The sequence below is a fragment of the Rhinopithecus bieti genome, unplaced genomic scaffold, assembly GCF_001698545.2.
Source record: "Rhinopithecus bieti isolate Rb0 unplaced genomic scaffold, ASM169854v2 scaffold_1673, whole genome shotgun sequence".
Classification (NCBI taxonomy): domain Eukaryota; kingdom Metazoa; phylum Chordata; class Mammalia; order Primates; family Cercopithecidae; genus Rhinopithecus; species Rhinopithecus bieti.
The window spans coordinates 9,030,900-9,055,073 of NW_016804690.1; the positions used below are offsets into that span (position 1 = coordinate 9,030,900).

Below are 24,174 nucleotides of genomic sequence, written 5' to 3' on the forward strand. Positions count from 1 at the left end.
GTTGCAAAGGAAATTTGGCCAGACTGTTTGAATGTGCAAGAAAAAATCTATTCCCTCTGCTAGAAAAATAATACAAAGGTCAAGCCCTAGTGATATGACATCATCCAAGTATGGACAGAACAGATTATCATTCTAATTGTTATTATTACTATTATTATTATCATCACTATTATGTTGGCAGTTTAGCATCATGGTTAAAAGAGCAAGCTCTGAAATCAGACTGCCTATATTTGAATCTTAGTCCTCCTACTTATTATCTCAATGACTTGGATGAGTTATTTATCTCTTTGAGCCTTGTTTATTTTATTTTCAAAATAGGTATTATAATGGCACCTTATAGAGTTTTGTGAGGAATGAATGGGTTAATATCTATAGAAAATGCCTGACAGCTATTAAGTAACTATTATTATTTTTTAGTTGTCTGGATCATTTGGACTATTTAGCACTTGCTAAAAAGCATATGTATTCATTTTCCAGGGCTGCAGTAACAAAATACCACATCCTGGGTGACTTTAAACAACAGAAATTTATTCTCTCACAGGTCTGGATATAAGAAGTTGCAAACCAATTTGTCCTCTGGGCCAGACTCCCTTCCAAAACTCTATAGAAGAACCCTTTCTTGCCTCTTCTAACTTCTGGTAGCCCTAGGAAATCCTTGGCTTGTGACAGCATAACTCCAATTTCTGTTTCTGTTTTTACATGGCCATCACCTCCCTGTGTGTATCCATGTGTCTATAAAATGTCCCTCTCTTTTTTCTTCCAAAGACATCATCTTTGAATTTATGGTCCTCCCTAATCCAATGTGACCTCATCTTAACTTGATTACATCTGCAAAAACCCTAGCTCCCAATAAGGTCACGTTCACAGGGACCAGGGGTTTGGACTTGAAAATATCTTTTTGTAATATACAATTCAACCCACTGCAGCAGACAAAGCAGAAATAAAAGAGGTAATAAACAACTGAGAAGAGATGGTAAAGCAGGGAAGTGTAGAAAATCTGATGCAAGCACTTACTTAGGAGAAATAGATAATAGCCTCAAAAAGTCACTAAGTTTTACCTGTAATTACAATAGAGCAACATCCTTCAGTGTGGCTCAGGCAGAAACCTACAAACATATCTTTGGGCTATGAGTAAGAAACAGGATGAGTCAAGCAGATTTCTTGTACCTAGGTGGGAGCGAAGTGCTCTGAGGATCCTGATATAATTTTGGTCAAACTATTTAGCACAATCCTGCAAATGGCACCTACCCACCCACACCCCACCACCTTTGCATCGTCACAGCAAAGATTGGGACATACTGAGACAAATACTATGGGCCTTGCATTAGAGATGAGGTATCCTTGATCATCTAATAAACCCAAATTAGGTAATGATCTGAGGCGAGTGTTTGCTCATCCAGGACACGATGCCTCTGGGATGGTCGTGTGTTGCACTACATATTTAAGCAAGTATCTCAATCTAAGCTATTGTCCACTCATAGCCCAACTGTGTCTGTTTATAGCATTTTCTTAAACAGGCATTTCTGCAGCAAACAAAGGAAGCCTGATGGTCTTCTGCCCAAAATTGGTTTAAAAAAATGGTGGCTTTATCGTCAATTTAATAAATTACTTGGAAAGTCCTCCTCATATCACATCATCATGTCAGTTTTTGCCTTCTGCAAAGTAAGATTCAGTTTCCACTGTATTGACTCAAGTAAATATGTTCACACTGTGGCAAAATACAGCTCACTGTAGCAGAACTCTCAGCGGGAGAATGTTGTACACTTTGGTCACAGTTACAATTTAATTTAGGGGTTTATCTGTCTGCAATGAGATTATGGGAAGGAAGCATAGGTATAGGAAGAAAATGGTGATGAGGGATTCTGATATTTGAAAATGGATGAGTTTCCAAAAAGAAGAGCATAAAACTCTCTGGATCAAATTCAGATAGAAAGCTGGCAGGTTGCCTGATTTGTAATTGCATCTTGAATTGAGCTGTAATCCTCACCACTTCTGAAAACAATAAGAAAAAGAAAATGATAAACCACATTTGTTTTCAATACCAATATTTATTCAGCATTCCTAATAAACTATTTCCCTGATGCTTTGGTTAAGACTGGCAAGTCAAGAAGTTAACGATATGTGTTGTGTAAGAAGGGAAAATAAAATAATGTATTTTCTAGGAAGGAAAAGAAAACAGTATTTTTTGGAGGGATGGAAGGAAATCCTGTATTTTGTGAAGAGAAAGGAAATTATTTGTTTGAATTTTTGTTAAGTAGAAATTCATATACTTTTTTTTTTTAACAAAACAACATTTTAGGTTTACAACCTATGAATATATGCTCTTCGTACACAACAGTGTGGGTTTTACACCGAGCCAAGAAGTGACTGTGACGACGTTAGCTGGTCTTCCAGAGAGAGGAGCCAATCTCACTGCAAGTGTCCTTAACCACACAGCCATCGACGTGAGGTGGGCTAAACCAAGTACGTAAGCTTCTCATACCCATGTTAACACTTTGTGGATTTTTAAAAGCATATTCTTTCTTTACTATGACCCTCCCCCATGTACACATCATTTTGATAGTGAAGTGTTACTGGTAAATTTTACCAATCACAGATTGACAGGGCTAAGTCATTGAAAACTTTAGAAGGGCCATTTTTATTAGTACCCAAATAAATTAAAAATGGACACATTAAAACTAAAACCCTGAAGCCCCTGTGCCATTCTTGAGAGGCAAACTCTCTCCTACTTTAACATTCTTTTTGGACCCCCTGCTCTCCCTCTGTCATTTCCTTTGCATGAACAATGTAATTTCTATCATACCAGTCAGCTGTAATAGACATGTCCATGTATTAATTGGATACAGTGTGCTATTGTTCACCTTCCTTCAGAGAGCTCTGCCCTAATATCTTGTAACTCACCGCTCATTAGCAAGAACCATTTAATTGGATTGCAATAATGGAACAGATTCTTCCCAGTGGATCATCTTCAGACTGGCTATGGACAGAATTCCAGCTTGATCCAGTAAAAGAAAGCCTAGACATCACCACTGGATCCAGTTAAATAATGCAGAGTCGACCCTGGACCTGCTGGGAACACTTTTTTAACAGACATTTGGAGGAGTTCACAGAGTGATCTAATCTGTTCCTGCAACTTTAGAAACCACAGTAACTGAAATTTTACAGTTACTTGGTCAGTAGGGTCATATTAACATGTTAATTTGTTGTGATCTGTTAATTTGTGATGATCCCTTATGGCAATCAAGAAAAAAAAAAAAAAAAAACTCTGAATCTACCATGAGAATATGTATTAAATCATTCTTATAGGTATAACTTGAGATCTGGCAAGCAGTTTAATCAAAACTTGTTAGAATAATATCAAATATTGAGAAATATATGATCAGGAAAGACCCAGTTAACACATTGTATTTATGAAAGAACACTCTGCTCACTGGGGCAATCATCTATTGGTGATATAAAAAGACAAAAATCACTACTGTTTGGCTAATATAACCAAATGATTTTGATCCAGCCTTGAGTTTGGTTACAGCTTAAGAAGAGAGATGCTCCATTTAGGATACCTGAGTGATATCAATTGTGAGATAAAGCCAGAATGGAAGATATCAATTGTAGATTAAATTAGTAGGTTACATTTATCTGTGTTTCCACAAAATAATCCATTTTCACATACACAAAAAAACTATCATTCTTGGGTTTTTATAAGGCTGCAGATTTCTAATGATCTGTGACACTTGCATTGGGATCTCTTAAACCATTTTTAATGGAATAATATAAGTTAATTGATGCTTATGGTTACCCTCTGAAACACCTCTGGGAAAAATACAAAATTTTTTATCTGGGGATGTGTTTTAAGGTATAGTTCCATTCATCTCCCTCTTCTCTCTACTCCACCTCACTAACTGATTCATCTTAAAAGCCTGCTCATAAAGGTAGGCTCTCCCCCATCATCTGACATTTGAATACTTCTGTTAAGATCCGGCTGGTGAATTTCCACCAATATAGGTCTTTATGTTATAATTGCATTCCTGAAGTAAGCGTGCTTATAAAAACTGACAAACCTAATAGATCTGAAGCAGCTCACTGAAGTTTCATTACCTTGGTAATCTGAACCTCTGACCTTCGGGATGTAGGTAATGCAATCTGCTGTTATTTCCATTCATACCTTGGAAATTTTTCAGATAACTATTTGTGAGCACAAAGGTTAACTCTCAGAAGAGGGTCAGTCTTGCGAAAGCTTGTTGCGTTATCATTTTCTTCTTTTGTGCAACTTGCTATCTTAAGTAAATTAACTAGTCAATCCTCTGTGAAAGGTCGCCTATTTTTTGCAATCTTAATTTTAAATTGTTGTCTTGATTGGATAGGAAAAACATGGCATACAGTCTAATACACTCAAAGGCAACAAACTATAGATTGAAAATATTTTGCAGTGGAAAATCATGTTTTAAATTTACAAATATTTGCTTATTAAAAATTACCTTCCAAAAAATACATATATATTTTTAAAAGCATGATCTTTCTCTATTATGACCCTCCCCATGTACACATTATTTTGGTAACAAAATGTTTCCGGTAAATTTTTATCAATCATAGATTGACATGCATAAGTTATTAAAAACTTTTGAAGGGCCAGTTTTAAACATTAGTATCACATACATGATATGTGAGATAAAAGCATCCTTGTGTTACTTCAGTTCATTTTTGGAAGGCAGATGTCACAAACTGGCAACACGGAGGCCATATTTCCTTCCTCCTCCAGCTTCCAGATACTGTTTTGCCTACAATATTTGAAAAAATAATATTTGCAAATATTTAAGAATTATACATAAAGATGATTTGGGAATTCACTTGACAAGTCAAATGATGGGGTGAAACAATACCCACATTTCTGGAAGGAAATTATCAGCTGGAACTGACTGCCCTTTTAGACAGATCATGCCCTAAAAATCTGACCCAGTCCCCATTTTCCTGGTCCCAATAGACAGGAGGTATTTATCCCTGCTTTATATGATAATACAAAATATTTTGCCCTAAATAAAATACGCCAAAGATAAATTATATTGTAATTTTGAAAAATCACAGGTTTTGTAGGAAGAAAAATACCTTACTTAAATTATTTATACAATCCTCAGAGAAGCACAATGAGATAGAAACTGGCCCTTAGTAACTTACCAAAAATTATAGATAGAAAGTACCAGTTCCCAAATTCAAATTTAGGACTCAGGTATCAAATTTTCTGTTTCTTATGCATTTAGGCTTAACAATCACTAGCACTTTAACAAGAAGGATTTAATAGGATCTTTTTCGTTTTGACTGCTCAGTCTAAAATAGAAGGTAAAATAAGAAAATGCCCACCAAAGGGAGTACAGTGGAGAGATAGTGCCTCCTCTGAAGCTGATTCACTAAGGAAGTCAGTGGTGGCCAGAAAAAAGCAGTAAAACACTGTAGGGAGTGAGAGGGCAATGCTTTGTAAAAGAGGAAATGAAAAATCATCCAAATATTGTACACTTTACTGTCTGTCAAGAGCTCACAGCAACCTTCAGATATTCATATCTTGTACCATATAATCCTCCTGGTCTTGCTCTCTCCCTCCTCTTTTTTCCATCTTCTCTCTTTCTCTATTTCCTTTTAAAATGTTTTGTAGAGACGGGTTCTCCCCTATGTTGCTTAGGCTAGTCTGGAACTAATGGGCTCAAGTGATCCTCCCTCCTCAGCCTCCCAAAGTGCTCGAATTACAGCCATAAGTGACCATGCCCAGCCATTTGTCTTATTTCTTTTCTTCTACCTTCTCTCTCTCTCTTTCTTCCTATTTTCCTTCCTTCCTTACAGATACATTTATCACTTCCTCTGTCCTGAGCACTCAGTGAACTCTCTGGAAAATTCATAAAGCATGAGGACATCATCATTAAGAGAGCAAGTTTAAAACCACAGAAAAAGCATTTGTCTCATCCTAATCTCTTAATCAGAAACTACCAGGTTTGATAGCTAGAAGAATATCTGACTTTGCCTGAAGTTATCTGATTAAGGTGGCAATATCTGCAACTAATTCCGAATCTCATCTCTTCTAAAAAGCACCTACCATTGTTGCCTCATCTTGTTCCTCTGTTCTCTTTTCCATCACTTTATTATTATCAAATAGAAGAGACCACATCTGACTTTTCCATTGTCTTCTTTCTCAGTCACTTGTGCACCTGTTGTAATCTGTCTCTCTTCTCTTGTACTCTACATGGTTTTCTTAAAGTCATTAGTTATCACCTAATGACCCGTTTCAAAACTCTCTTCTCAGTGCCATCCTACTGTCTTCCTCTTGTATCCAGTACTGTGAATGATCCCTTACTGACTATAATTCTTCCCCAATAATCATTACTCCCCTCTTCTCACCAACTACTTCTTCTCATCCCTAAATAAAGATGTTTCTCAAAGTTCTTTCCTGAGTCTTCCTGTCATACTCCTATTCTCCTGTTGGTGATTCCATCTATACTCAGTGTTCAAATTCTTATAATTATAAAAATGACAACAGCCAACACTGTATGCAGTCATATGAATAAATAATTTTAAAATAGGCTTTGGGATCAGGGATACTTAAATTTGAATCCCAGTTCCAATATGTTTTGGCGCTATGACCTAGAACTTAACCTGAGTTCCAGTTTTCTAATCTGAAATATGAGGATAATAAGAATAACTGCCCTAAAATATATTAATGGCTAAATGAAATAATATATGTTTAACAATTTGTAATCACCTAATATTTGTATAAAGCATTATTCTATTTCTAAAATGTGCATGGTCCTTTTAATAACATTTTATAAAATGTATAAAAGGGGAAGTCATGTCTAGTAAAAGCTTGGAAGTTGATTTTGCAAGGCTATTCAGATAAAAGCATTTCTACAGTGAGTTGAAGATGTATAAAGAATATATATTATTTTATAATTACTTGACTTGGCTAAAAGATAGAAATTTAAAAATCTAGTTAAAATGTTGAAAACTTAGGCTGGGCACCGTGGCTCATGCCTGTAATCCCAGCACTTTGGGAGGCCGAGGGGTGCAGATCATGAGGTCAGGAGATTGAGACCATCCTGGCCAACATGGTGAAACCCCGTCTCTACCAAAAATACAAAAAGTAGCTGGGAGTGGTGGTGTGTGCCTGTAATCCCAGCTACTTGGGAGGCTGAGGCAGGAGAATCGCTTGTACCCAGGAGGCAGAGGTTGCAGTGAGCTGAGATTGTGCCACTGCACTCCAGCCTGGCGATAGAGTGAGACTCTGTCTCAAAAAAAAAAAAAAGTGAAAGCTACTAACTATTGCATGGCATCCATTCTCCCCTTTTTCTTTTAGTGGTAGCCTTGTCCCTTATCTAGAAACTGCATTTACTAACCTCCCTTGCAATTAGTCATGGCCAGGTGAAATACCAGTAGAATGTGTTTGTGTCGATAGAAAGTGAAAGACAATGTGCGTCTTTCTGGGTGTTTTATTAGCCAGGAAACATTGAGTGTGTGCCTACTTGTTCTCTTTTAGCCCTTCCCCTGGACTGGAATTTGGACATGATCATGGTCTCAGTTTCAGCTATGTAGTCTTGTACAACACCCAAAGAGATCCAAAATCCACATAAGAGAAAAAGAACCTGGGTTGTTAAGTGACCACATGGAGCACAGTCTGTTTCAATCACTTTGAAGCTATTACATGAGATACAAATTAACATGGATTTTATTTAAGCTATTGTATTTTGGAGATTTTAGGTTTCACCAGTTTCACTAACTAACTCATTCCCTGTTTGCCCATATCAATTTACTTTAAAAGTAGAAATTAGCTATCCTGTTTTTGTAACTAAATATAAAATGATGAATAATTAATACATCTATTATACCATCTCCTTTAAATACAGTTTTCTCTGGCAGGCCCCTGATAGAAGCTGGAACACCATGAGAGACTAAAGGAGCGCTGGAGTTTCTAAAGTGCAGGTGTTTTGTTTTGACAGATGCGTAAACTAGAGAGAAGACAAGAGATATGTTGCTCAGAAAACTAAAGAGGCTGACTCAAAGGATTATTACCCAAGAAGATAATCTTTCCACTTCATGTCAGCAGTGGTACCCTCAGGCAGAGTAAAGAATTTTCTCAAGAAGCAGTTTTGATAAGCTCAAATTTTCTAAGAACTATTTAGTTGGTGACACAGAGCCCTGCACCATAGAACTTGGAAAATTGAACTCTAATTTGGATAATCTGTGAGCAAGATCAAGCCTTCCATCATAAAATCAGCTTAACAAGGTCCCTCCAGGTTTTTACATTTGAGCAAAATTACCTTCCAAAATGAGCCTGCTAATGTGAGATGTCTGAAGAATTTAGTCCTAGACAAATTAAGAGATCTAATAAATGACATGATTTACTATAATTGATCTGAATCAGTACCACAAACTTTTTTGTAAAGTGTCATATATAATGTTAGACTTTGAAGCCCACAGTATCTCTGTCTTAACTCAAATTTGCCACTGGAGCACATAAACAGCAATAAGATGATTCTGATTTTTAAATAAGCATGGCCATGTTCCAATAAAACTTTATTTTGGACATTGAGATTTGATTTTCATATATTAGGTTGGCACAAAAGTAATTGTGGTTTTTGCCATTGAAGTAATGACGAAAACCACAACTACTTTGCACCAACCTAATAAATTTCACATGTCATGAAATACTTTTTTTCTTTTGATTTTTCCCCCAACCACATAAATGTAGAAACCATTCTTACCTTTCACGGGGTGGGTCATACTAAGCCAAAGGCCAGAGTTAGTTCATGTACCATAGTTTGCTGAAAAAAATATCTAGCAGACATGAGTGACATTGATAATTGTCTTAGTCTGTGTTGCTGTAACAGAATACCTGAGGCTGCAAAGTTAATGAGGAAAAGAGTTTTGCTTAGCTCATGATTCTGCAGACTGCACAAGAAGCATGACTGTACTATTTACTTGGTTTCTGGTGAGGGCTTTTGTGATGCATCAAAACATAACAGAGAAGGTCAAAAGGTGAGTGACCATGTGCAAAGATGCAAAATCCAAGGGATGCCCTGGCTTTCTAAAAACCCACTCTTAAGGGAACTAATTCATTTCCTCAAAAACTAACCCAGCCTTTCCAGAGCAAGACACCAAGCGATTCATGAGAATCTGGCCCCATGAACCAAACACCTCCAACTGGGCCTCATCATCCAAAACTAGTACATTGGGGTTCACATGAGGTTTGGTAGTGTATAAACCCTGAGCCCCCTTTGCTGGGAACCATGGCAATAATTTAAGGCCATGTAAGAAGCATAATCTAATTGCTGTTGCAGGATAACTTTCAACTAGTCCCTCTGTTATGGACTAAAGCCCTAATTCTCAGTGTAGCTGTGTTTGGAGATGGGGCCTCTAAAGAAATACAGTCATCCCTTAGTATATGCAGGGGATTGGTTCCAGGACTGCCTGCGGAGTATACCAAAGCTGTGCATACTCAAGTCCAGCAATCAGCTGTGCAGAATCCATGTATGTGAAAAGTCGGCCCTCTACACAGGTTTTGCATGGGAGAATACTATTTATTTATTTATTTATTTATTTTGAAGATCGAGTCTCACTCTGTCACCCAGGCTGGAGTGCAGTGGTCTGATCTCGGCTCACTGCAACCTCTGCCTCCTGGGTTCAAGCAATTCTCCTGCCTCAGCCTCCCAAGTAGCTGGGACTACAGGCACGTGCCACCACGCCCCGCTACTTTTTTGTATTTTTAGTAGTGACTGGGTTTCACCATGTTAGCCAGGATGGTTTCAATCTCCTGACTATGTGATCCGCCTGCCTCAGCCTCCCAAAGTGCTGGAATTACAGGTGAGAGCCACTGTGCCGGCCGAGAATACTGTATTTTCAATTCTCGTTTGGTTGAAAAAAGTCCCCTTATAAATGGACCCAAGCAGTTCACACCTGTGTTGTTGTGTTGTTCAAAGGTCAACTGTAATTAAAGTTAAATGAGATTATAAGAATGGGACCTTGATTTCAGAAGTTAACACACAGGCTCGCTTGCTCTTTCTCTCTGTCTCTCCCCCAACCTCTTCTCTCCCTTTCTCTGATCACAGAGGAAAGGCCATGAGAAAACTCAGCAGCTAGAAAGTAGCTCTCCAGAAGCCAGGGAAAGAGCCCTCAGTGGAAACCAAATTTGCTGGCACCTTGATCACGAACCTCTAGCCTCCAAATTGTGAGAAGTAAGTTTCTGTTGTTCAAGCCACCAGCCTATAGTATTTTCTTAAGGCAACCTGAGCAGACTACTACATATCTAACTACTCTTAAAATTGTTTGGGAATTCATTATAAAGGAGAGGAGCCTGTTCTACATTTGAGAATTTGCTCCATCTAAGATCAAATTTCTGACCAAGCATTGGAGACTGCAACTAAAAATAACATCTAATAGCTTTCAGCTCAGTGAGATTGTAATAGTTTGTTCTCACATTGCTATATGGAAATACATGACACTGAATAATTTATAAAGGAAAAAAATTTAATTACAGTTCTGCATGGCTGGGAAGTCCTCAGGAAACTTACAATCAGGGCAGAAGGGGAAGAAGAGACAGGCGAGATAGGTGAGAGAGAGAAGGCACCCATAGGAGGAACTGTCAAACACTTACAAAACCATCAGATCTTGCAAGAACTCATTCACTATCATGAGAACAGTGTTGCGGAAACCACCCCTATGATCCAGTCACCTCCCACCAGTTTGACTTCCTCTTTACTGATTTGGATGCCCTTTATTTCTTTCTCTTGTCTGATTGCTTTGGTTAGGACTTACAGTACTATTGATATAGGAGTTAAATAGAAATTATTTAGGCACATAGTGAGGGTAAGAGAGTCCTCAGTAAGGTTTTCCTTTTAATGAAAAGCAGCCCCTAAATTATTTCTTTTTTAACAAAGAGCAACCTGATAAGTTGAGCTGCAGACATAGATAAGCAAGCTAGAAGTTTGCATGGGTGAATGCCAGCAGCTGCGCCAATAGAAAAAGGCTACCTGGGGCTAGGCATGTTGAATATAGTGGCTCCATTTGCCCTTTTCTTTGTCAAGCACATGTGCAATAAGGAACAGACAACATGGCACTGGCCAGGTAGGGAACACAACTGCATAATAAAAGATTAGGATGGGGTGGCCAGGTTATTTGCGCACCGTATAAATGGCACACCTGGTCCAACCAATCTTTAGACCCTATGTAAATCAGGCACTGCCTCCTCAAGCAAGCCTATAAAACTCCATGCACTTTGTTGCGGACTGGAAGACCCACTTGGGAGCCCTTCTCTCTCTGCAGGAGAGACAGCTATTCTCTTTTTCTCTTTCTTTTGTCTATTGAACCTCCACTCTTAAACTCACTATGTGTCTGCATCTGATTTCCATCGCACAAGACGATGAATGTTGGATGTTTACCCCAATGATTCTGCTTCACTGTGTTGAATAGAAGTGGTGAAAGTAGGCATCTTTGTCCTGTTCCAGTTCTCAGGGGAAATGCTTTTGATATGGTTTGGCTGTATCCCTACCCAACTCTCATCCTGAATTGTAGTTCCCATAATGCCCACATGTGGGAGGGACCTGGTGGGAGCTAAGTGAATCATGGGGTGGGTCTTTCCTATGCTATTCTCATGATAGTGAATAAGTCTAACAAGATCTGATGGTTTTATAAAAGGGAGTTTCCCTGTATGAGCTCTCTTTTCTTGTCCACTGCCATATGAGATGTGTCTTTCACCTTCCACCACGAGTGTGAGTCCTCTCCAGCCATGTGGAACTATGAGTCCATTAAACCTTTCTTTTGTAAATTGCTCAATCTCCAGTATGTCTTTATCAGCAGCAGGAGAACAGACTAATACAGTAAGTTGGTACCAGTAGAATGCGGCACTGTTGAAAAGATACCCAAAAATGTGAAAGCAACTTTGGAATTGGATAACAGGCAGAGGTTGGAACAGTTTGGAGGACTGAGAAGAAGACAGGGAAATGTGGGAAAGTTTGGAACTCCCTAAAGACTTGTTGAATGGCTTTGACCAAAATGCTAATAATGATATGGACAATGAAATTCAATCTGAGGTGGTCTCAGATGGAGATGAGGAATTTGTTGGGAACTAAACAAAGGTGACTCGTTATGTTTTAGCAAAGAGACTGGCAGCATTTTGACCCTGCACTAGAGATTTGTGGAACTTTGAACTTGAGAGAGATGATTTAGGATATCTGGCAGAAGAAATTTCTGAGCAGCAAAGTGTTCAAGAGGTGACTTGGGTACTGTTAAAGGCATTCAGTTTTATCAAGGAAGCAGAGCACAAAAGTTTGGAAAATTTGCAGCCTGACAATGTGATAACAAAGAAAATCCCACTTTCTGAAAACAAGTTTAAGCCAGCTGCAGAAATTTACATAATTTACATAAGTAATGAGACACTAATCCCCAAGACAGTGGGGAAAATGTCTCCAGGGCATGTCAGAGGTCTTCATGACAGCTGCAACCATCACAGGCCCAGAGGCCTAGGAGGAAAAAGTGGTACTGTGGGCCAGGTCCAGAGTTCCCATGCTGTGTGCAGCCTAGGGACTTGGGCCCTGTGTCCCAGTGGCTCCAGCCATGGCTGAAAGGGGCCAGTGTAGAGCTTGGGCCATGGCTTCAGAGGGTGCAACCCCCAAGACTTGGCAGCTTCCACATGGTGTTGAGCTTACCAGTGCCCAAAAGTCAGGAATTGAGGTTTGGGAACCTCCACCTAGATTTCAGAGGATGTATGGAAACACCTGGATATCCAGACAGAAGTTTGCTGCAGGGGCAGACATTCATGGAAAATCTCTGCGGGGGCAGCGCAGAAAGGAAATGTGGGGTGGGTGCCCCCACACACAGTCCCCACTGGGGCACTGCCCAGTGCTGCTGTGAGAAGAGGGCCACTGTCCTCTAAACCCTAGAATAGTAGATCCACTAACAGCTTGCACTGTGCACCTGGAAAGGCACAGACAATGCTATCCTGTGAAAGCAGCCAGGAGGGAGTCTGTACCCTGCAAAGTCACAGGGGCAGAGCTGCCCAAGACCATGGGAACCCACCTCTTGCATCAGCATGAGCTGGATGTGAGACATGGAGTCAAAAGAGATCATTTTGGAGCTTTAATATTTGACTGCTCTGCTTGATTTTGGACTTGCATGGGGCCTGTAGCCATTTTGTTTTGGCCCATTTCTCCATTTGGAACAGGTGTATTTACCCAGTGCCTGTAACCCCATTGTTTCTAGGAAGTAACTAACTTGCTTTTGATTTTACAGGCTCATAGGTGGCAGGGACTTGCCTTGTCTTAGATGAGACTTTGGACTGTGGACTTTTTAGTTAATGCTGAAATGAGTTATGACTGTGGGAGACTGTTGGAAAGGCAGGATTGGCTTTGAAATGTAAAGACATGAGATGTGGGAGGGATGATATGCTTTGGTTGTGTCCCCACCTAAATCTCATCTTGAATTGTAGCTCGCAGAATTCCCATGTGTTGTGGGGGAGACCCAGCAGGAGATAATGGAATCATGGGGGTGGGTCTTTTCCATGCTATTCTTGTGACAGTGAATAAGTATGACGGGATCAGAGGTTTTATAATGGGGAGTTTCCCTCTTGTCTGCCACCATGTGAGATGTGCCTTTCACCTTCTACCATGATTTTGAGGCCTCCCCAGCAATGTGGAACTGCGTGAGTCCATTAAACCTATTTCTTTTGTAAATTGCCCAGTCTTGGGTATGTCTTTATCAGCAGCATGAGAATAGACTAATAGAGCTTTCAACTTTTCCCCATTCAGTATAATGTTAGCTGTGGTTTTGTCATAGATGGCTTTCATTACATTAAATTATGCCCTTTCTATGCTGATTTTGCTGAGGGTTTTAATTATAAGGGGATGCTGGATTTTGTCAAAGGCTTTCTCTGCATCAGTTGAGATGATCATGTGATTTTTGTTTTTAATTCTGTTTATGTGGTGTATCACATTTATTGACTTACATATGTTAAACCATCCCTGCATCGCTGGTATGAAACCTACTTGATCATGGTGAATTGTCTTTTTGATAATTGCTGTTGGATTTGGTTAGCTAGTGTTTTGTTAAGGATTTCTACATCTATGTTCATCAGGGATATTGGTGTGTAGTTTTCTTTTTTTGTCATATCTTTTCCTGTTTTTGGTATTAGGATGATATTGGCTTCATAGAATGATGTAAGGAGTATTTCTTCTTTCTATATCTTTTGGAATAGTGTCAATATGATTGGTACCAATTCTTCTTTGAATGTCTGATATAATTCAGCTGTTAATCTGTCTGTTCCAGGACTGTTTTTGTTGGTAACTTTATCATTACCATTTCAATCTCACTGCTTGTTATTGGTCTGTTCAGAGTTTCTCTTACTTCCTGGTTTAATCTAGGAGAGTTTTATATTTCCAGGAGTTTATCTATTTCCTCTAGGTTTTCTAGTTTATTTGCATAAAGGTGTTCAAGTAGCCTTGAATGATCTTTTGTATTTCTGTGGTATCAGTTGAAATATCTCCTATTTTACTTCTAATTGAGCTTATTTGGATCTTCTCTCTTCTTTTCTTGGTTAATCTTCCTAAATGGTCTGTTAATTGTGTTTGTATTTTCCAAGAACCAGGTCTTTATTTCATTTATCTTTTGTATTGTGTGTTTGCATGTTTAAATTGCATTTAGTTCTGCTTTGATCTTGGTTATTTCTTTTCTTCTGCTGGGCTTGGATTTGGTTTGTTCTCGTTTCTCTAGTTCCTTGAGGTGTGACCTTAGATTGTATATTTGTGCTCTTTCAGATTTTTGATATAGGCATTTAAGGCTGTGGACTTTCCTCTTAACACTGCTTTTGTTGTATCCAAGAAGTTTTGACAGGCTGTGTCATTATTATCATTCAGTTCAAAGAATTTTTATTTTTCATCTTGATTTCATTGTTGACTCAATGATCATTCAGGAGCAGATTTTTTAATTTCCATATATTTGCATCATTTTGAGGTTTCTTATTGGAATTGATTTCCAATTTTATTCCACTGTGGTCTGAAAGAGGACTTGATGTAATTTTAATTTTCTTAAATTTATTGAGACTTGTTTTGTGGCTTATCGTACAGACTATCTTGGAGAATGCTCCATGTGCTAATGAATAGAATGTATATTCTGCAGTTTTGGGGTAGAATGTTTTATGAATATTTGTTAAGTCTATTTGTTCTAGGGTATAGTTTAAGTCCATTTGTTTCTTTGTGGACCTTCTGTCTTGATGACCTGTCTAGTACTGTCAGTGGAGTGTTGAAGTCCCCCACTATTACTGTGTTGCCCTTTTTAAACTCCGATGTGTCAGTTAAAGACAGGCTTTTTCCATCTAGTGAATCCACCATTCCCCAGGGCCTTAGAGTCCTACCTTAGATGGGAAAACTAGACCATCAGAGATGGCCAATTGCTCCTTCACATCTCAGTCCAGATGCATGGGGCCCAGAAAATGTAATCCAATTATTTGACAAGAAGAGAAAAACGTTGGTATTGGGGAGTTCTAGAAATCTTTGCCTTCAGATTACAGAAGATAGCTTTTATCTTCTGTACTGTATTTTAAAGTTTAAATGGTATTGATGATATTGTTAGTAATGTCTTTATTTTTTCATGCCGTTCTATTTTATGTATAACAAAGAACTTTACTGTTACTTTTCTTGCCTTTCTTATCTGCTGTTTTCAATGTTCAGTTTATTATTGTTGTTGTTATGATGTAATATTTTACACAACTATTTTCTCTAAATAGCTTCAGTACTTTTCAGCAATTCTTAAACTTTCCCAGCCTTGAGTTCTGGATCTTGATTTATCTTTCTGTCTTCTGAAGAAGATTATTGGATAGTTTTGTTATGAAACTTAAAAAAAACAATTAGTTAGTTTTATGTTCTCTAAATATTTGGTGATACAAGAAAGTATTTCTGTTATCTTTGCACATTCTCCTAACTTTTGCCTAAATAAGAAATTATGTCTGTTGTTTTTACACGTAAGTAATCATTTAAATGTGTATAAAATTCTTGGATTAAACTATTTCCCATCGAAACTTGTTGAAATTGTTCCATTGTCTTTCAACATTTGACATTCCACATGAGAAGTCTGAAACTTATCTGATTTTTTTCCTCCTTTATAAATGTTCCTAATTTTTGGCTTACCTTTAAAATATTGCAATATTCCATGATATGTCTATGTTTGGATATATTGTGATTATCTTGGAGAAAACTGTATTAGTCTATTCAGTTGTAGACATAAGTCATTTTGGGTAAGGTTTAATGGGGCATTTCATATCCATAATTATTTATTACATTTATTTTTAAGGTAATTAGATTTTTTCTGTTCTCAATGTCTATAATTTTGACTTTCACTGATTTCCTGGTCATTTTCCTGTTAATTCTTTGATATTGTGCATTTTTAACTCCGCTTATTTCTGCTCTCAATGTACGTTTCAATTCTGTCATTGCTTTATATGTTTCATTGCTTTCCTTTCCTATTTAAGGCAGACCCCTTTACATCTCTGTCTTTGTGGGTCTCTTTTTATGATTCCACAAACCTACTTCATAGAGGCTTCTTTTTCATAAAGTCATGTCCCTTTTCATTTTTGGTACACCATGCAAATATTTTATAAAACCTCCATCCCATTCTCATAGAAGTAATGTACACAAAACTTCTACCTTGGAAGGTTCTAGACAAGGTTTCCCTTGTCTTATGGTAGGAAGAAGCCTTATAACTTATGTTTTTCTATTTAAAAAAGGAGAGATACATTCAGGTCCAGCTTTTCTCAATAGATAGGGAGGGTGAAATTTACTTGCCTCTTCATTCCAGCTGTTTCCATGTTAATAGCCTTCCTCTCTCAGAGGTAAAATCAAGATCATCAGCCTTTAATTTTGTGCTGGTCTATTGAACTGAGGATGTATCTTGTTTTTCTTAGATGGTTCACTGACTTAGGAAGAGTGCATCGAAGTTTCAAGACCTTATTTGAGCAATGAAAAAGATGCTCCTATGCATGTACTGCTCCCAGAACTTCTCATGTAATAACCAGGAATATGTATAAAATTATATGTGTTTCTACATTTTTCTATGTTTTGGATTCCCAAGTGTAACATCCATATGAGTGGAGAACAAGTGTTGAAGCAAATGGTGGAAAGAGGGAGAATAAACCAGAAATCTGGTACTTGTTTTCCAGAAATGCTGTCTGTTTCTGATCTCAACAGCCTCCATAGCATGCAGTAAGACATAAACAATGGAATGGAATCACCATCTTTTCCTGTTGTCCTAGGTTCTGTTCTGTTTCAGAGGGGTTGACATATGGTGCATGGCTAAGAATGGACATTTAATGTGGTCTCATCCAGACATTGACATATGATCTTTGCTTGTCTTGAACTTGTGCTAGTGGCAATGTATTTAATGTATCTACACAGGTATATTAATTGGAACTGGATAGTGCAGATAACAGACAAATTTAATAACTCAAGTGAAATTAATTTATATATGTAAGTAAAGTTTGAAAGCATTTCATTAATATTACATCTTTAGGGCTTGACTTTATAATCAGCCTGCTCACTTAACAAACTAAAATTCAACATAAGCTACAAATCTAGTACACTTTGCATTATACCATAGCAGCCACAAATTAAGGAGTAACAAATAATTCTGTGAGCCAGTAGAAAATGATGCTAGTAACAGAATAAACATTTGCACTCACTATACCCATGACTTTGCTGTACTTGATGAATATTATCATTCAGGAAAATGTTAAGGGATTTTAATAGTCAGTTCCTGCCAATGATCAATAATGACCTCATTATTGCATGTGCTTACATTTTTGTGACATCAGAGGAAAGAAACATTGCAAAACCCAGAATTTTCCAAATTCATTGCTAAAGGTCTTCCAATACAAACTCTTCCAACTACACTGGCACATCAAACCCTTTTAACTAGTTCTAGAGCTAAAGTGAAAGCAGTAGTGTATTTAGGAAAACAAAAGAAAACCTAGTATTCAGTTTTAAAGCAAAATCACCAAGACTTTAATGTAAACGGGTCCTTTAAATAAACATACAATTCTCAAAGCTGTATCACTTTATATGGCCATATGCTGGGATCTCACATATAAATGAATATATATAAGGAGAAATGCCACTTTTTCCTCCCCATTCTTGGACTAATGCTGTTTAACTATTTTCTTTTTTTCTTTTTTTTCCTGAGACATGGTCTCATTATGTTCTCCAGCCTGGAGTACAGGGGCACAATCTCAGCTCACCACAACCTCTGCCTCCTGAGCTCAAACCATCCTACTGCCTCAGCTTCCTGAGTAACTTGGACTACAGGTGTATGCCATCACGCCTGGTTGGTTTTTGTATTTCACGGAGAGATGGGGTATTGCCATGTTTCCCAGGCTGGTCTCAAACTCCTGAGCTCAAGTGATCTGCCTGGCTCAGCCTCGTAAAGTGCTAGGATTACAAGTGTGAGCCACTGTGCCTGACCTGAGTAATTTTTGATGCATAATTTGACATGAAATTTCAGAGGGCTGGTAAGCCAACACTCCACCCCATCCTAACAAATGAAGGTAATCGTTTCTGTTTAAAAGTCTCTGAAAATAATACTGATGTAAGTAGAGCAACATATAAGTTCCTACCTAAGAAAATATAGCTGTTTTCATGTTCTCTTGTTGAAGAATCGTTGTGGGCAGATAATGAGAAGCAGAGCCTAAGGAAAAGAATGGATAAATTGGGAGGAAGAGGAGATAAAATAATAGACTGGTCTTTGAAAGGATAAGGTTGAAGAATTGATGAGTTATATTTGCAAGACAGTTAGTGATTGATTTCGGTATCTTTTAAAGGCTTGTCTACATTATAGAAACACATTGGACTAGAAGAGAAGGATGAGAGCCCTGATAAAAATTTAAGTATTATCCTGAGCCAGTCCTTAAGGGGAGCATGCTATGTAGCCCTGTTACATTGACAGTGTACATAAAGGATATCTATCTAAGCATCCTTCTAGGTATCATTTAGCAAATGTTGTTAGCAAGTTAAAAAATTGTGTCTAGGATCTGTGTCAGGAAATGCCTTTATTTGTATTAGCCTAGTCTTCTCTCTAGGATTATGTTACTTATGAGCAGAAGTTGTTCCACGTATTGTATACTTTTGTTTTCGTCTTAGTTCCCTTTCATAAGTGTTATATCAAAGTTCTGATGATTCATTGAATAATTATAAGTAGCAAAATTAAAATATTTAAAGGAAATTAAAAAGTTAATGAGATTTTTATAAGACTCATATTCCTATATAAGACTGCAATTAATTATGGGATTGGGAAAAAATGCAAATTATTAAAAAATAAAAACTGTCCAGATGCAGTTGTTCATACCTGTAATCCCAACACTTTGGGTGGCTGAGGTGGGAGAATCACTTGAAGCCAGAAGTTTGAGACCAGCCTGGGAAACACAGCAAGACCCTGTGTCTACAAAAAAAACTGATAAAAATTAACTAGTGTGATGGCCTGAGCCTGTAATCCCAGCTACTTGGAAGGCTGAAGCAGGAGGATCATTTGAGCCCAAGACGTCAAGGCTGCCATGAGCCAAGATTGCACCACTGCACTCCAACCTGGGTGAGAGAACGAGACTCTGTCTCAAAAATAAATAAATAAAGTAAAAACTCTCATCACTAGCACTACCAAAAAGGAGATCCCATAAGCTTTTTTAACATTTCCAAAACAAGGCTCTCTAAGCTTCTTTTTTTCTCATTCTAGAAAGCTAATGATAGAATTTTTTTTCCCCTGAAACCCTCAGCTACATTCACCGTGTCCTGCAATTTGTTGTTGACAGCTGTTCAAGACCTACAAGGTGAAGTTGAATATTATACACTTGTTTGGAGTTCTGCTACCTCAAACAACTCTCTAAAAATCTTGCCAGATGTAAACTCTCATGTCATTGGCCACCTAAAGCCAAACACAGAGTATTGGATCTTTATCTCTGTCTTCAATGGAGTCCACAGCATCAACAGTGCAGGACTTCATGCAACCACTTGCGATGGGGGTGAGTCCAGATTCTAAAGGATATTTGCTTCAGAGATGCGAGTGAAATTGATTGATTCTTGCTGGGGTTGAGATCAGTCATCCCTCCATTATAAAATTTCCGGTGTAGGAGGGAGGAGGGTGGGGGCTGAAATGCTTAAGTGCTCACTGTCGTCAGTAGCAGATCAATAAGCAGTCCCATTGAGACAGAAGCACAAGCTCTTATAATGAGATATCAGCCCAGTTTGTTCCTGTTCTTTTCAGTGTATACTTATTTTAGAGCTGAGTTCACATCAATAAATGGTGACATTTAGAAACATTTTTTTTAAGATTTGCCCTCAGAAGCAGTGTGTTTTTCAAAAAGACAGCCAAACACAGTGAGAGCCCTCCCTGAGTCACCAGAAATGGTAGGTGGAAGTTCAGCCTCTGAGAAAAATTGCCTATGACTCATTTCTAAGCCAGTTAGCAAGGGGGAGGAAGCAAGGGAAGCAACTTGTGAATCTGAAATGTGTTTGGAATGGTCTTTCTAATCTTTTTGGCTTTATAAAGTCTCATTATAAACATTATAATATCATTACCTCCCAAGCAAGTGTTCCAGGTCATTAGCAGAGCTCTTTAAGTGTGGAACCCATTTCCCTTTGTGGTGCCAAAGGTCGGCACCTTTTGTTTATAAAATAGGGTAGATCACAAGGACAATTCTTCAACTGGTTAAGATGGGTTCTTATGATAAAAATAGGTCTTTGCATAGTTATTTCTGACATGCTTGAATAATTATGTAATTTAACGCTAAGCAAGATTTTTTTCTTATGTTAGATTTCATCATTACCTATGATAATCAACATTCAAAATCATTTACATAATGACAATATTGCATTATTGCTTCATATTGCTTGAGTTACAAGCTAGTAACATCAAATTATTTTTCACGTTCCACCAGCCTCGTTGTATTTGAGTTTTATTTTTCGCTTAAGGAGCAAATTTTATTTCCTTCCCTCCCTCCCTGCACCTTGAAGGTATAGAGTGAAGGGACAGAAAAAAGACAAAAAATAGATATGTGTTAGTGGTGCAGATGGGTGAATAATTTATCATCATATCCCACTGGTCACATAATATTGAAGATTAGCACTATGCTGGTGGTACAAAGCATTTTACCACCAATTCTTAAGGTTTCTAACTGAGAGTATAATAAGCCAATTTACAGAGGACTACAGACTGTGATAACTTCATCAGCGAAAAGCAGATAAGCAACGAACCCTTTGCTAAACCTAAATACTAATCTGCATTTAGCCTAACATGTGCTTTTTCAGAGACAGCTGGAGTTTATTCAGTTTCTTCCTTTAATTCTAGAGCCTCAGGGCATGCTTCCTCCAGAGGTTGTCATCATCAACAGTACAGCTGTACGTGTCATCTGGACATCTCCTTCAAACCCAAATGGTGTTGTCACTGAGTATTCTATCTATGTAAATAATAAGCTCTACAAGACTGGAATGAATATGCCTGGGTCGTTTATTCTGAGAGACCTGTCTCCCTTCACTGTCTATGACATTCAGGTTAGAATATTGCTTTTTGATGGTTAGGCTTATGGATATGTTAAATAAAACGAGCCAGGCTATGTCTTCAAGTGGATATCTTCTGTCTTGGTTACAGATTATTTCTTTGGTGGGCAAGGGGAAAGAGAGAAGGGAAATTGATCAGAATTAAATCTGTGTGCTGTAGGCAAACATGTGAGTCTCTGGAGAGAAGATAATGATGACACAGAAAACGATGGTGATGAGGATGGTGATGAAATTCTCACTGACAAAATGAAGCTAATCATGTATTCTAAATAAATCTTGCTGAGCAGTTTACCTTTTCCCTGGATCTTTTACTGAAATCAAAATCAGAATCAGTTTATAAATGTGGAAATTTTTTTTCTCTTCCCATTTCTCCTAGTTACTAATTTAATATTTCCAGAGAAGTTATGAAACTTCACTTGGTGTCAATTTCCTCTTTTGTAAGGGCAATGGACTAGATGACTTAAAACATTCTAGCCACCTCTAGAATTCTGTGATTCTGAATGCAACAGGAAGACATAAATAAAAAATATAGCAGACAAAAAATATTAAAAGGTTTTATCTGAAGATGAAATAAATATATTTATTCATCACTCAAAAACTGTTCAATGTTCTCCGCATATGTGAGAGTAATTGTGGTTAAAATTTTTGCCATTGGACTTCTTTAAGAATCTTATGAAGTCAGTGTACTCTGCCTTAGAAAAATATTTATGCACTTGTATGACAAAATTTAACACACAATTTTAGAAAGTGCACTGATCACTTGAAGTCAAATTCATAGGCTTCTTCAGGGACTACTGGCCTTACAGGTAGGAAAAATATAGGTAGTACTAAGGCATATAAAACAAGGAACTGATCTTCACGGAATTGGAAATCTTGTTGGAGTACCAAGACATAAAAGACAGCAAGGCTAAATGTGCAAATGAGTGATGGAAAAAAAAAAATCAGAGTGTTTCAGAAACCCCACATTTAGAGAAAGCTTGTAATTTACTAAATTTTTAAATGAACTATGCTACTTCTAAAATTCATAAGAGCTTCATAAGATAATTTTCAGAAGATATTAAGCACAGAAATTTTATCTGACCACAGAAACTTTTTATTGGTTCTATCCATTTAGTAGTATTACCTTATTCAGGTTTTCATCTCCTTTTCCTGACATTTGAGGTTAAGACATGCATAATCATCTGGCTACAACCAACACTTTAGTCTCCCCTACTGTGACTCATAGACCTAGCTTCCTAAGAAAACCAAATAAAAATATCTTTGAATAAAGAAGAAAGGTACATTAATTATTTTTCTTTTTTTTATTTAAATGTATTTTATTTTAAGTTCCGGGATATATGTTCAGGACTTGTAGGTTTGTTACATAGGTAAACATATGCCATGGTGGTTTGCTGTACCTATCAACCCATCTACCAGGTATTAAGTTCCACATGCATTATTAGCTATTTATTGTGATGTTCTCCCTCCCCTGATGCCCCTACAACAGGCCCCAGTGTGTGTTGTTCCCCTCCCTGTGTTCTCGGTGTACAGCTCCTACTTGTAAGTGACAACGTGTGATGTTTGCTTTTCTGTTCCTGTGTTAGTTTGCTGAGGATAATGGCTTCCAGCTCCATCTATGTCCCTGCAAAGGACATGATCTCATTCCTTTTATGGCTGCATAGTATTTCATGGTGTACATGTACCACATTTTCTTTATCCAGTCTATAATTGATGGGCATTTGGGTTGATTCCATGTCATTGCTATTGTGAATAGTGCTGCAATGAACATATGGATGCATGTATCTTTATAATAGAATGATTTATATTTCTTTGGGTATATACCCAGTAATGGGATGGCTGGGTCTAATGGTATTTCTGGTCCTAGGTCTTTGAGGACTCACCACACTGTCTTTCACAATAGTTGAACTAATTTACATTCCCACCAACAGTGTAAAAGCCTTTCTATTTCTCCACAGCTTCACCAGCATCTGTTGTTTCTTGAGTTTTTAATAATCACCATTCTGACTGGCATGAAATGGTAACTCATTGTGGTTTTGATGTGCATTTCTCTAATCATCAGTGATGTTGAGCTCTTTTTCATATGCTTGTTGGCCACATAAATTCTTCTTTGGAGAAGTGTCTGTTCATGTCCTTTGCCTACTTTTTAAAATGGGGTTATTTTTTTCTTGCAAATTTGTTTAAGTTTCTTATAGATTCTAGATATTAAACCTTTGTCAGATGTATAGATTGCAAAAATTTTCTCCCATTCTGTAGGTTGCCTGTTCGCTCTCATGATAGTTTCTTTTGCTGTGCAGAAGCTCTCTAGTTTAATTATATCCCATTTGTCAATTTTTGCTTTTATCGTAATTGTTTTGACATTTTGTCATGAAATATTTGCCTGTGTCTATGTCCTGAATGGTATTGCCTAGGTTTTCTTCTAGGATTTTTATAGTTTTGGGCTTTATATTTAAGTCTTTAATCCATCTTGAGTTACTTTCTGTATAAGATGTAAGGAAGGTGTCCAGTTTCAACTTTCTGCATATGGCTAGCCAGTTTTTCCAGTACCATTTATTAAATAGGGAATCCTTTCCCCACTGCTTGTTTTTGTCAGTTTTGTCGAAGATCAGATAGTGGTAGATGCACA

At 37.7% G+C, this 24,174-nt stretch overlaps 1 protein-coding gene across 1 annotated transcript in view; it reads left to right on the plus strand.

Annotated features, from left to right (window-relative positions):
• USH2A (usherin) overlaps positions 1–24,174 on the plus strand; it is an 821,881-nt gene that overhangs the window by 574,802 nt on the left and 222,905 nt on the right. The window contains exons 46-48 of the mRNA XM_017870028.1: positions 2,300–2,463; positions 19,808–20,017; positions 21,343–21,545. Coding sequence (XP_017725517.1) covers positions 2,300–2,463; positions 19,808–20,017; positions 21,343–21,545 — 577 coding nt within the window. The remainder of the gene's footprint in view (positions 1–2,299; positions 2,464–19,807; positions 20,018–21,342; positions 21,546–24,174) is intronic.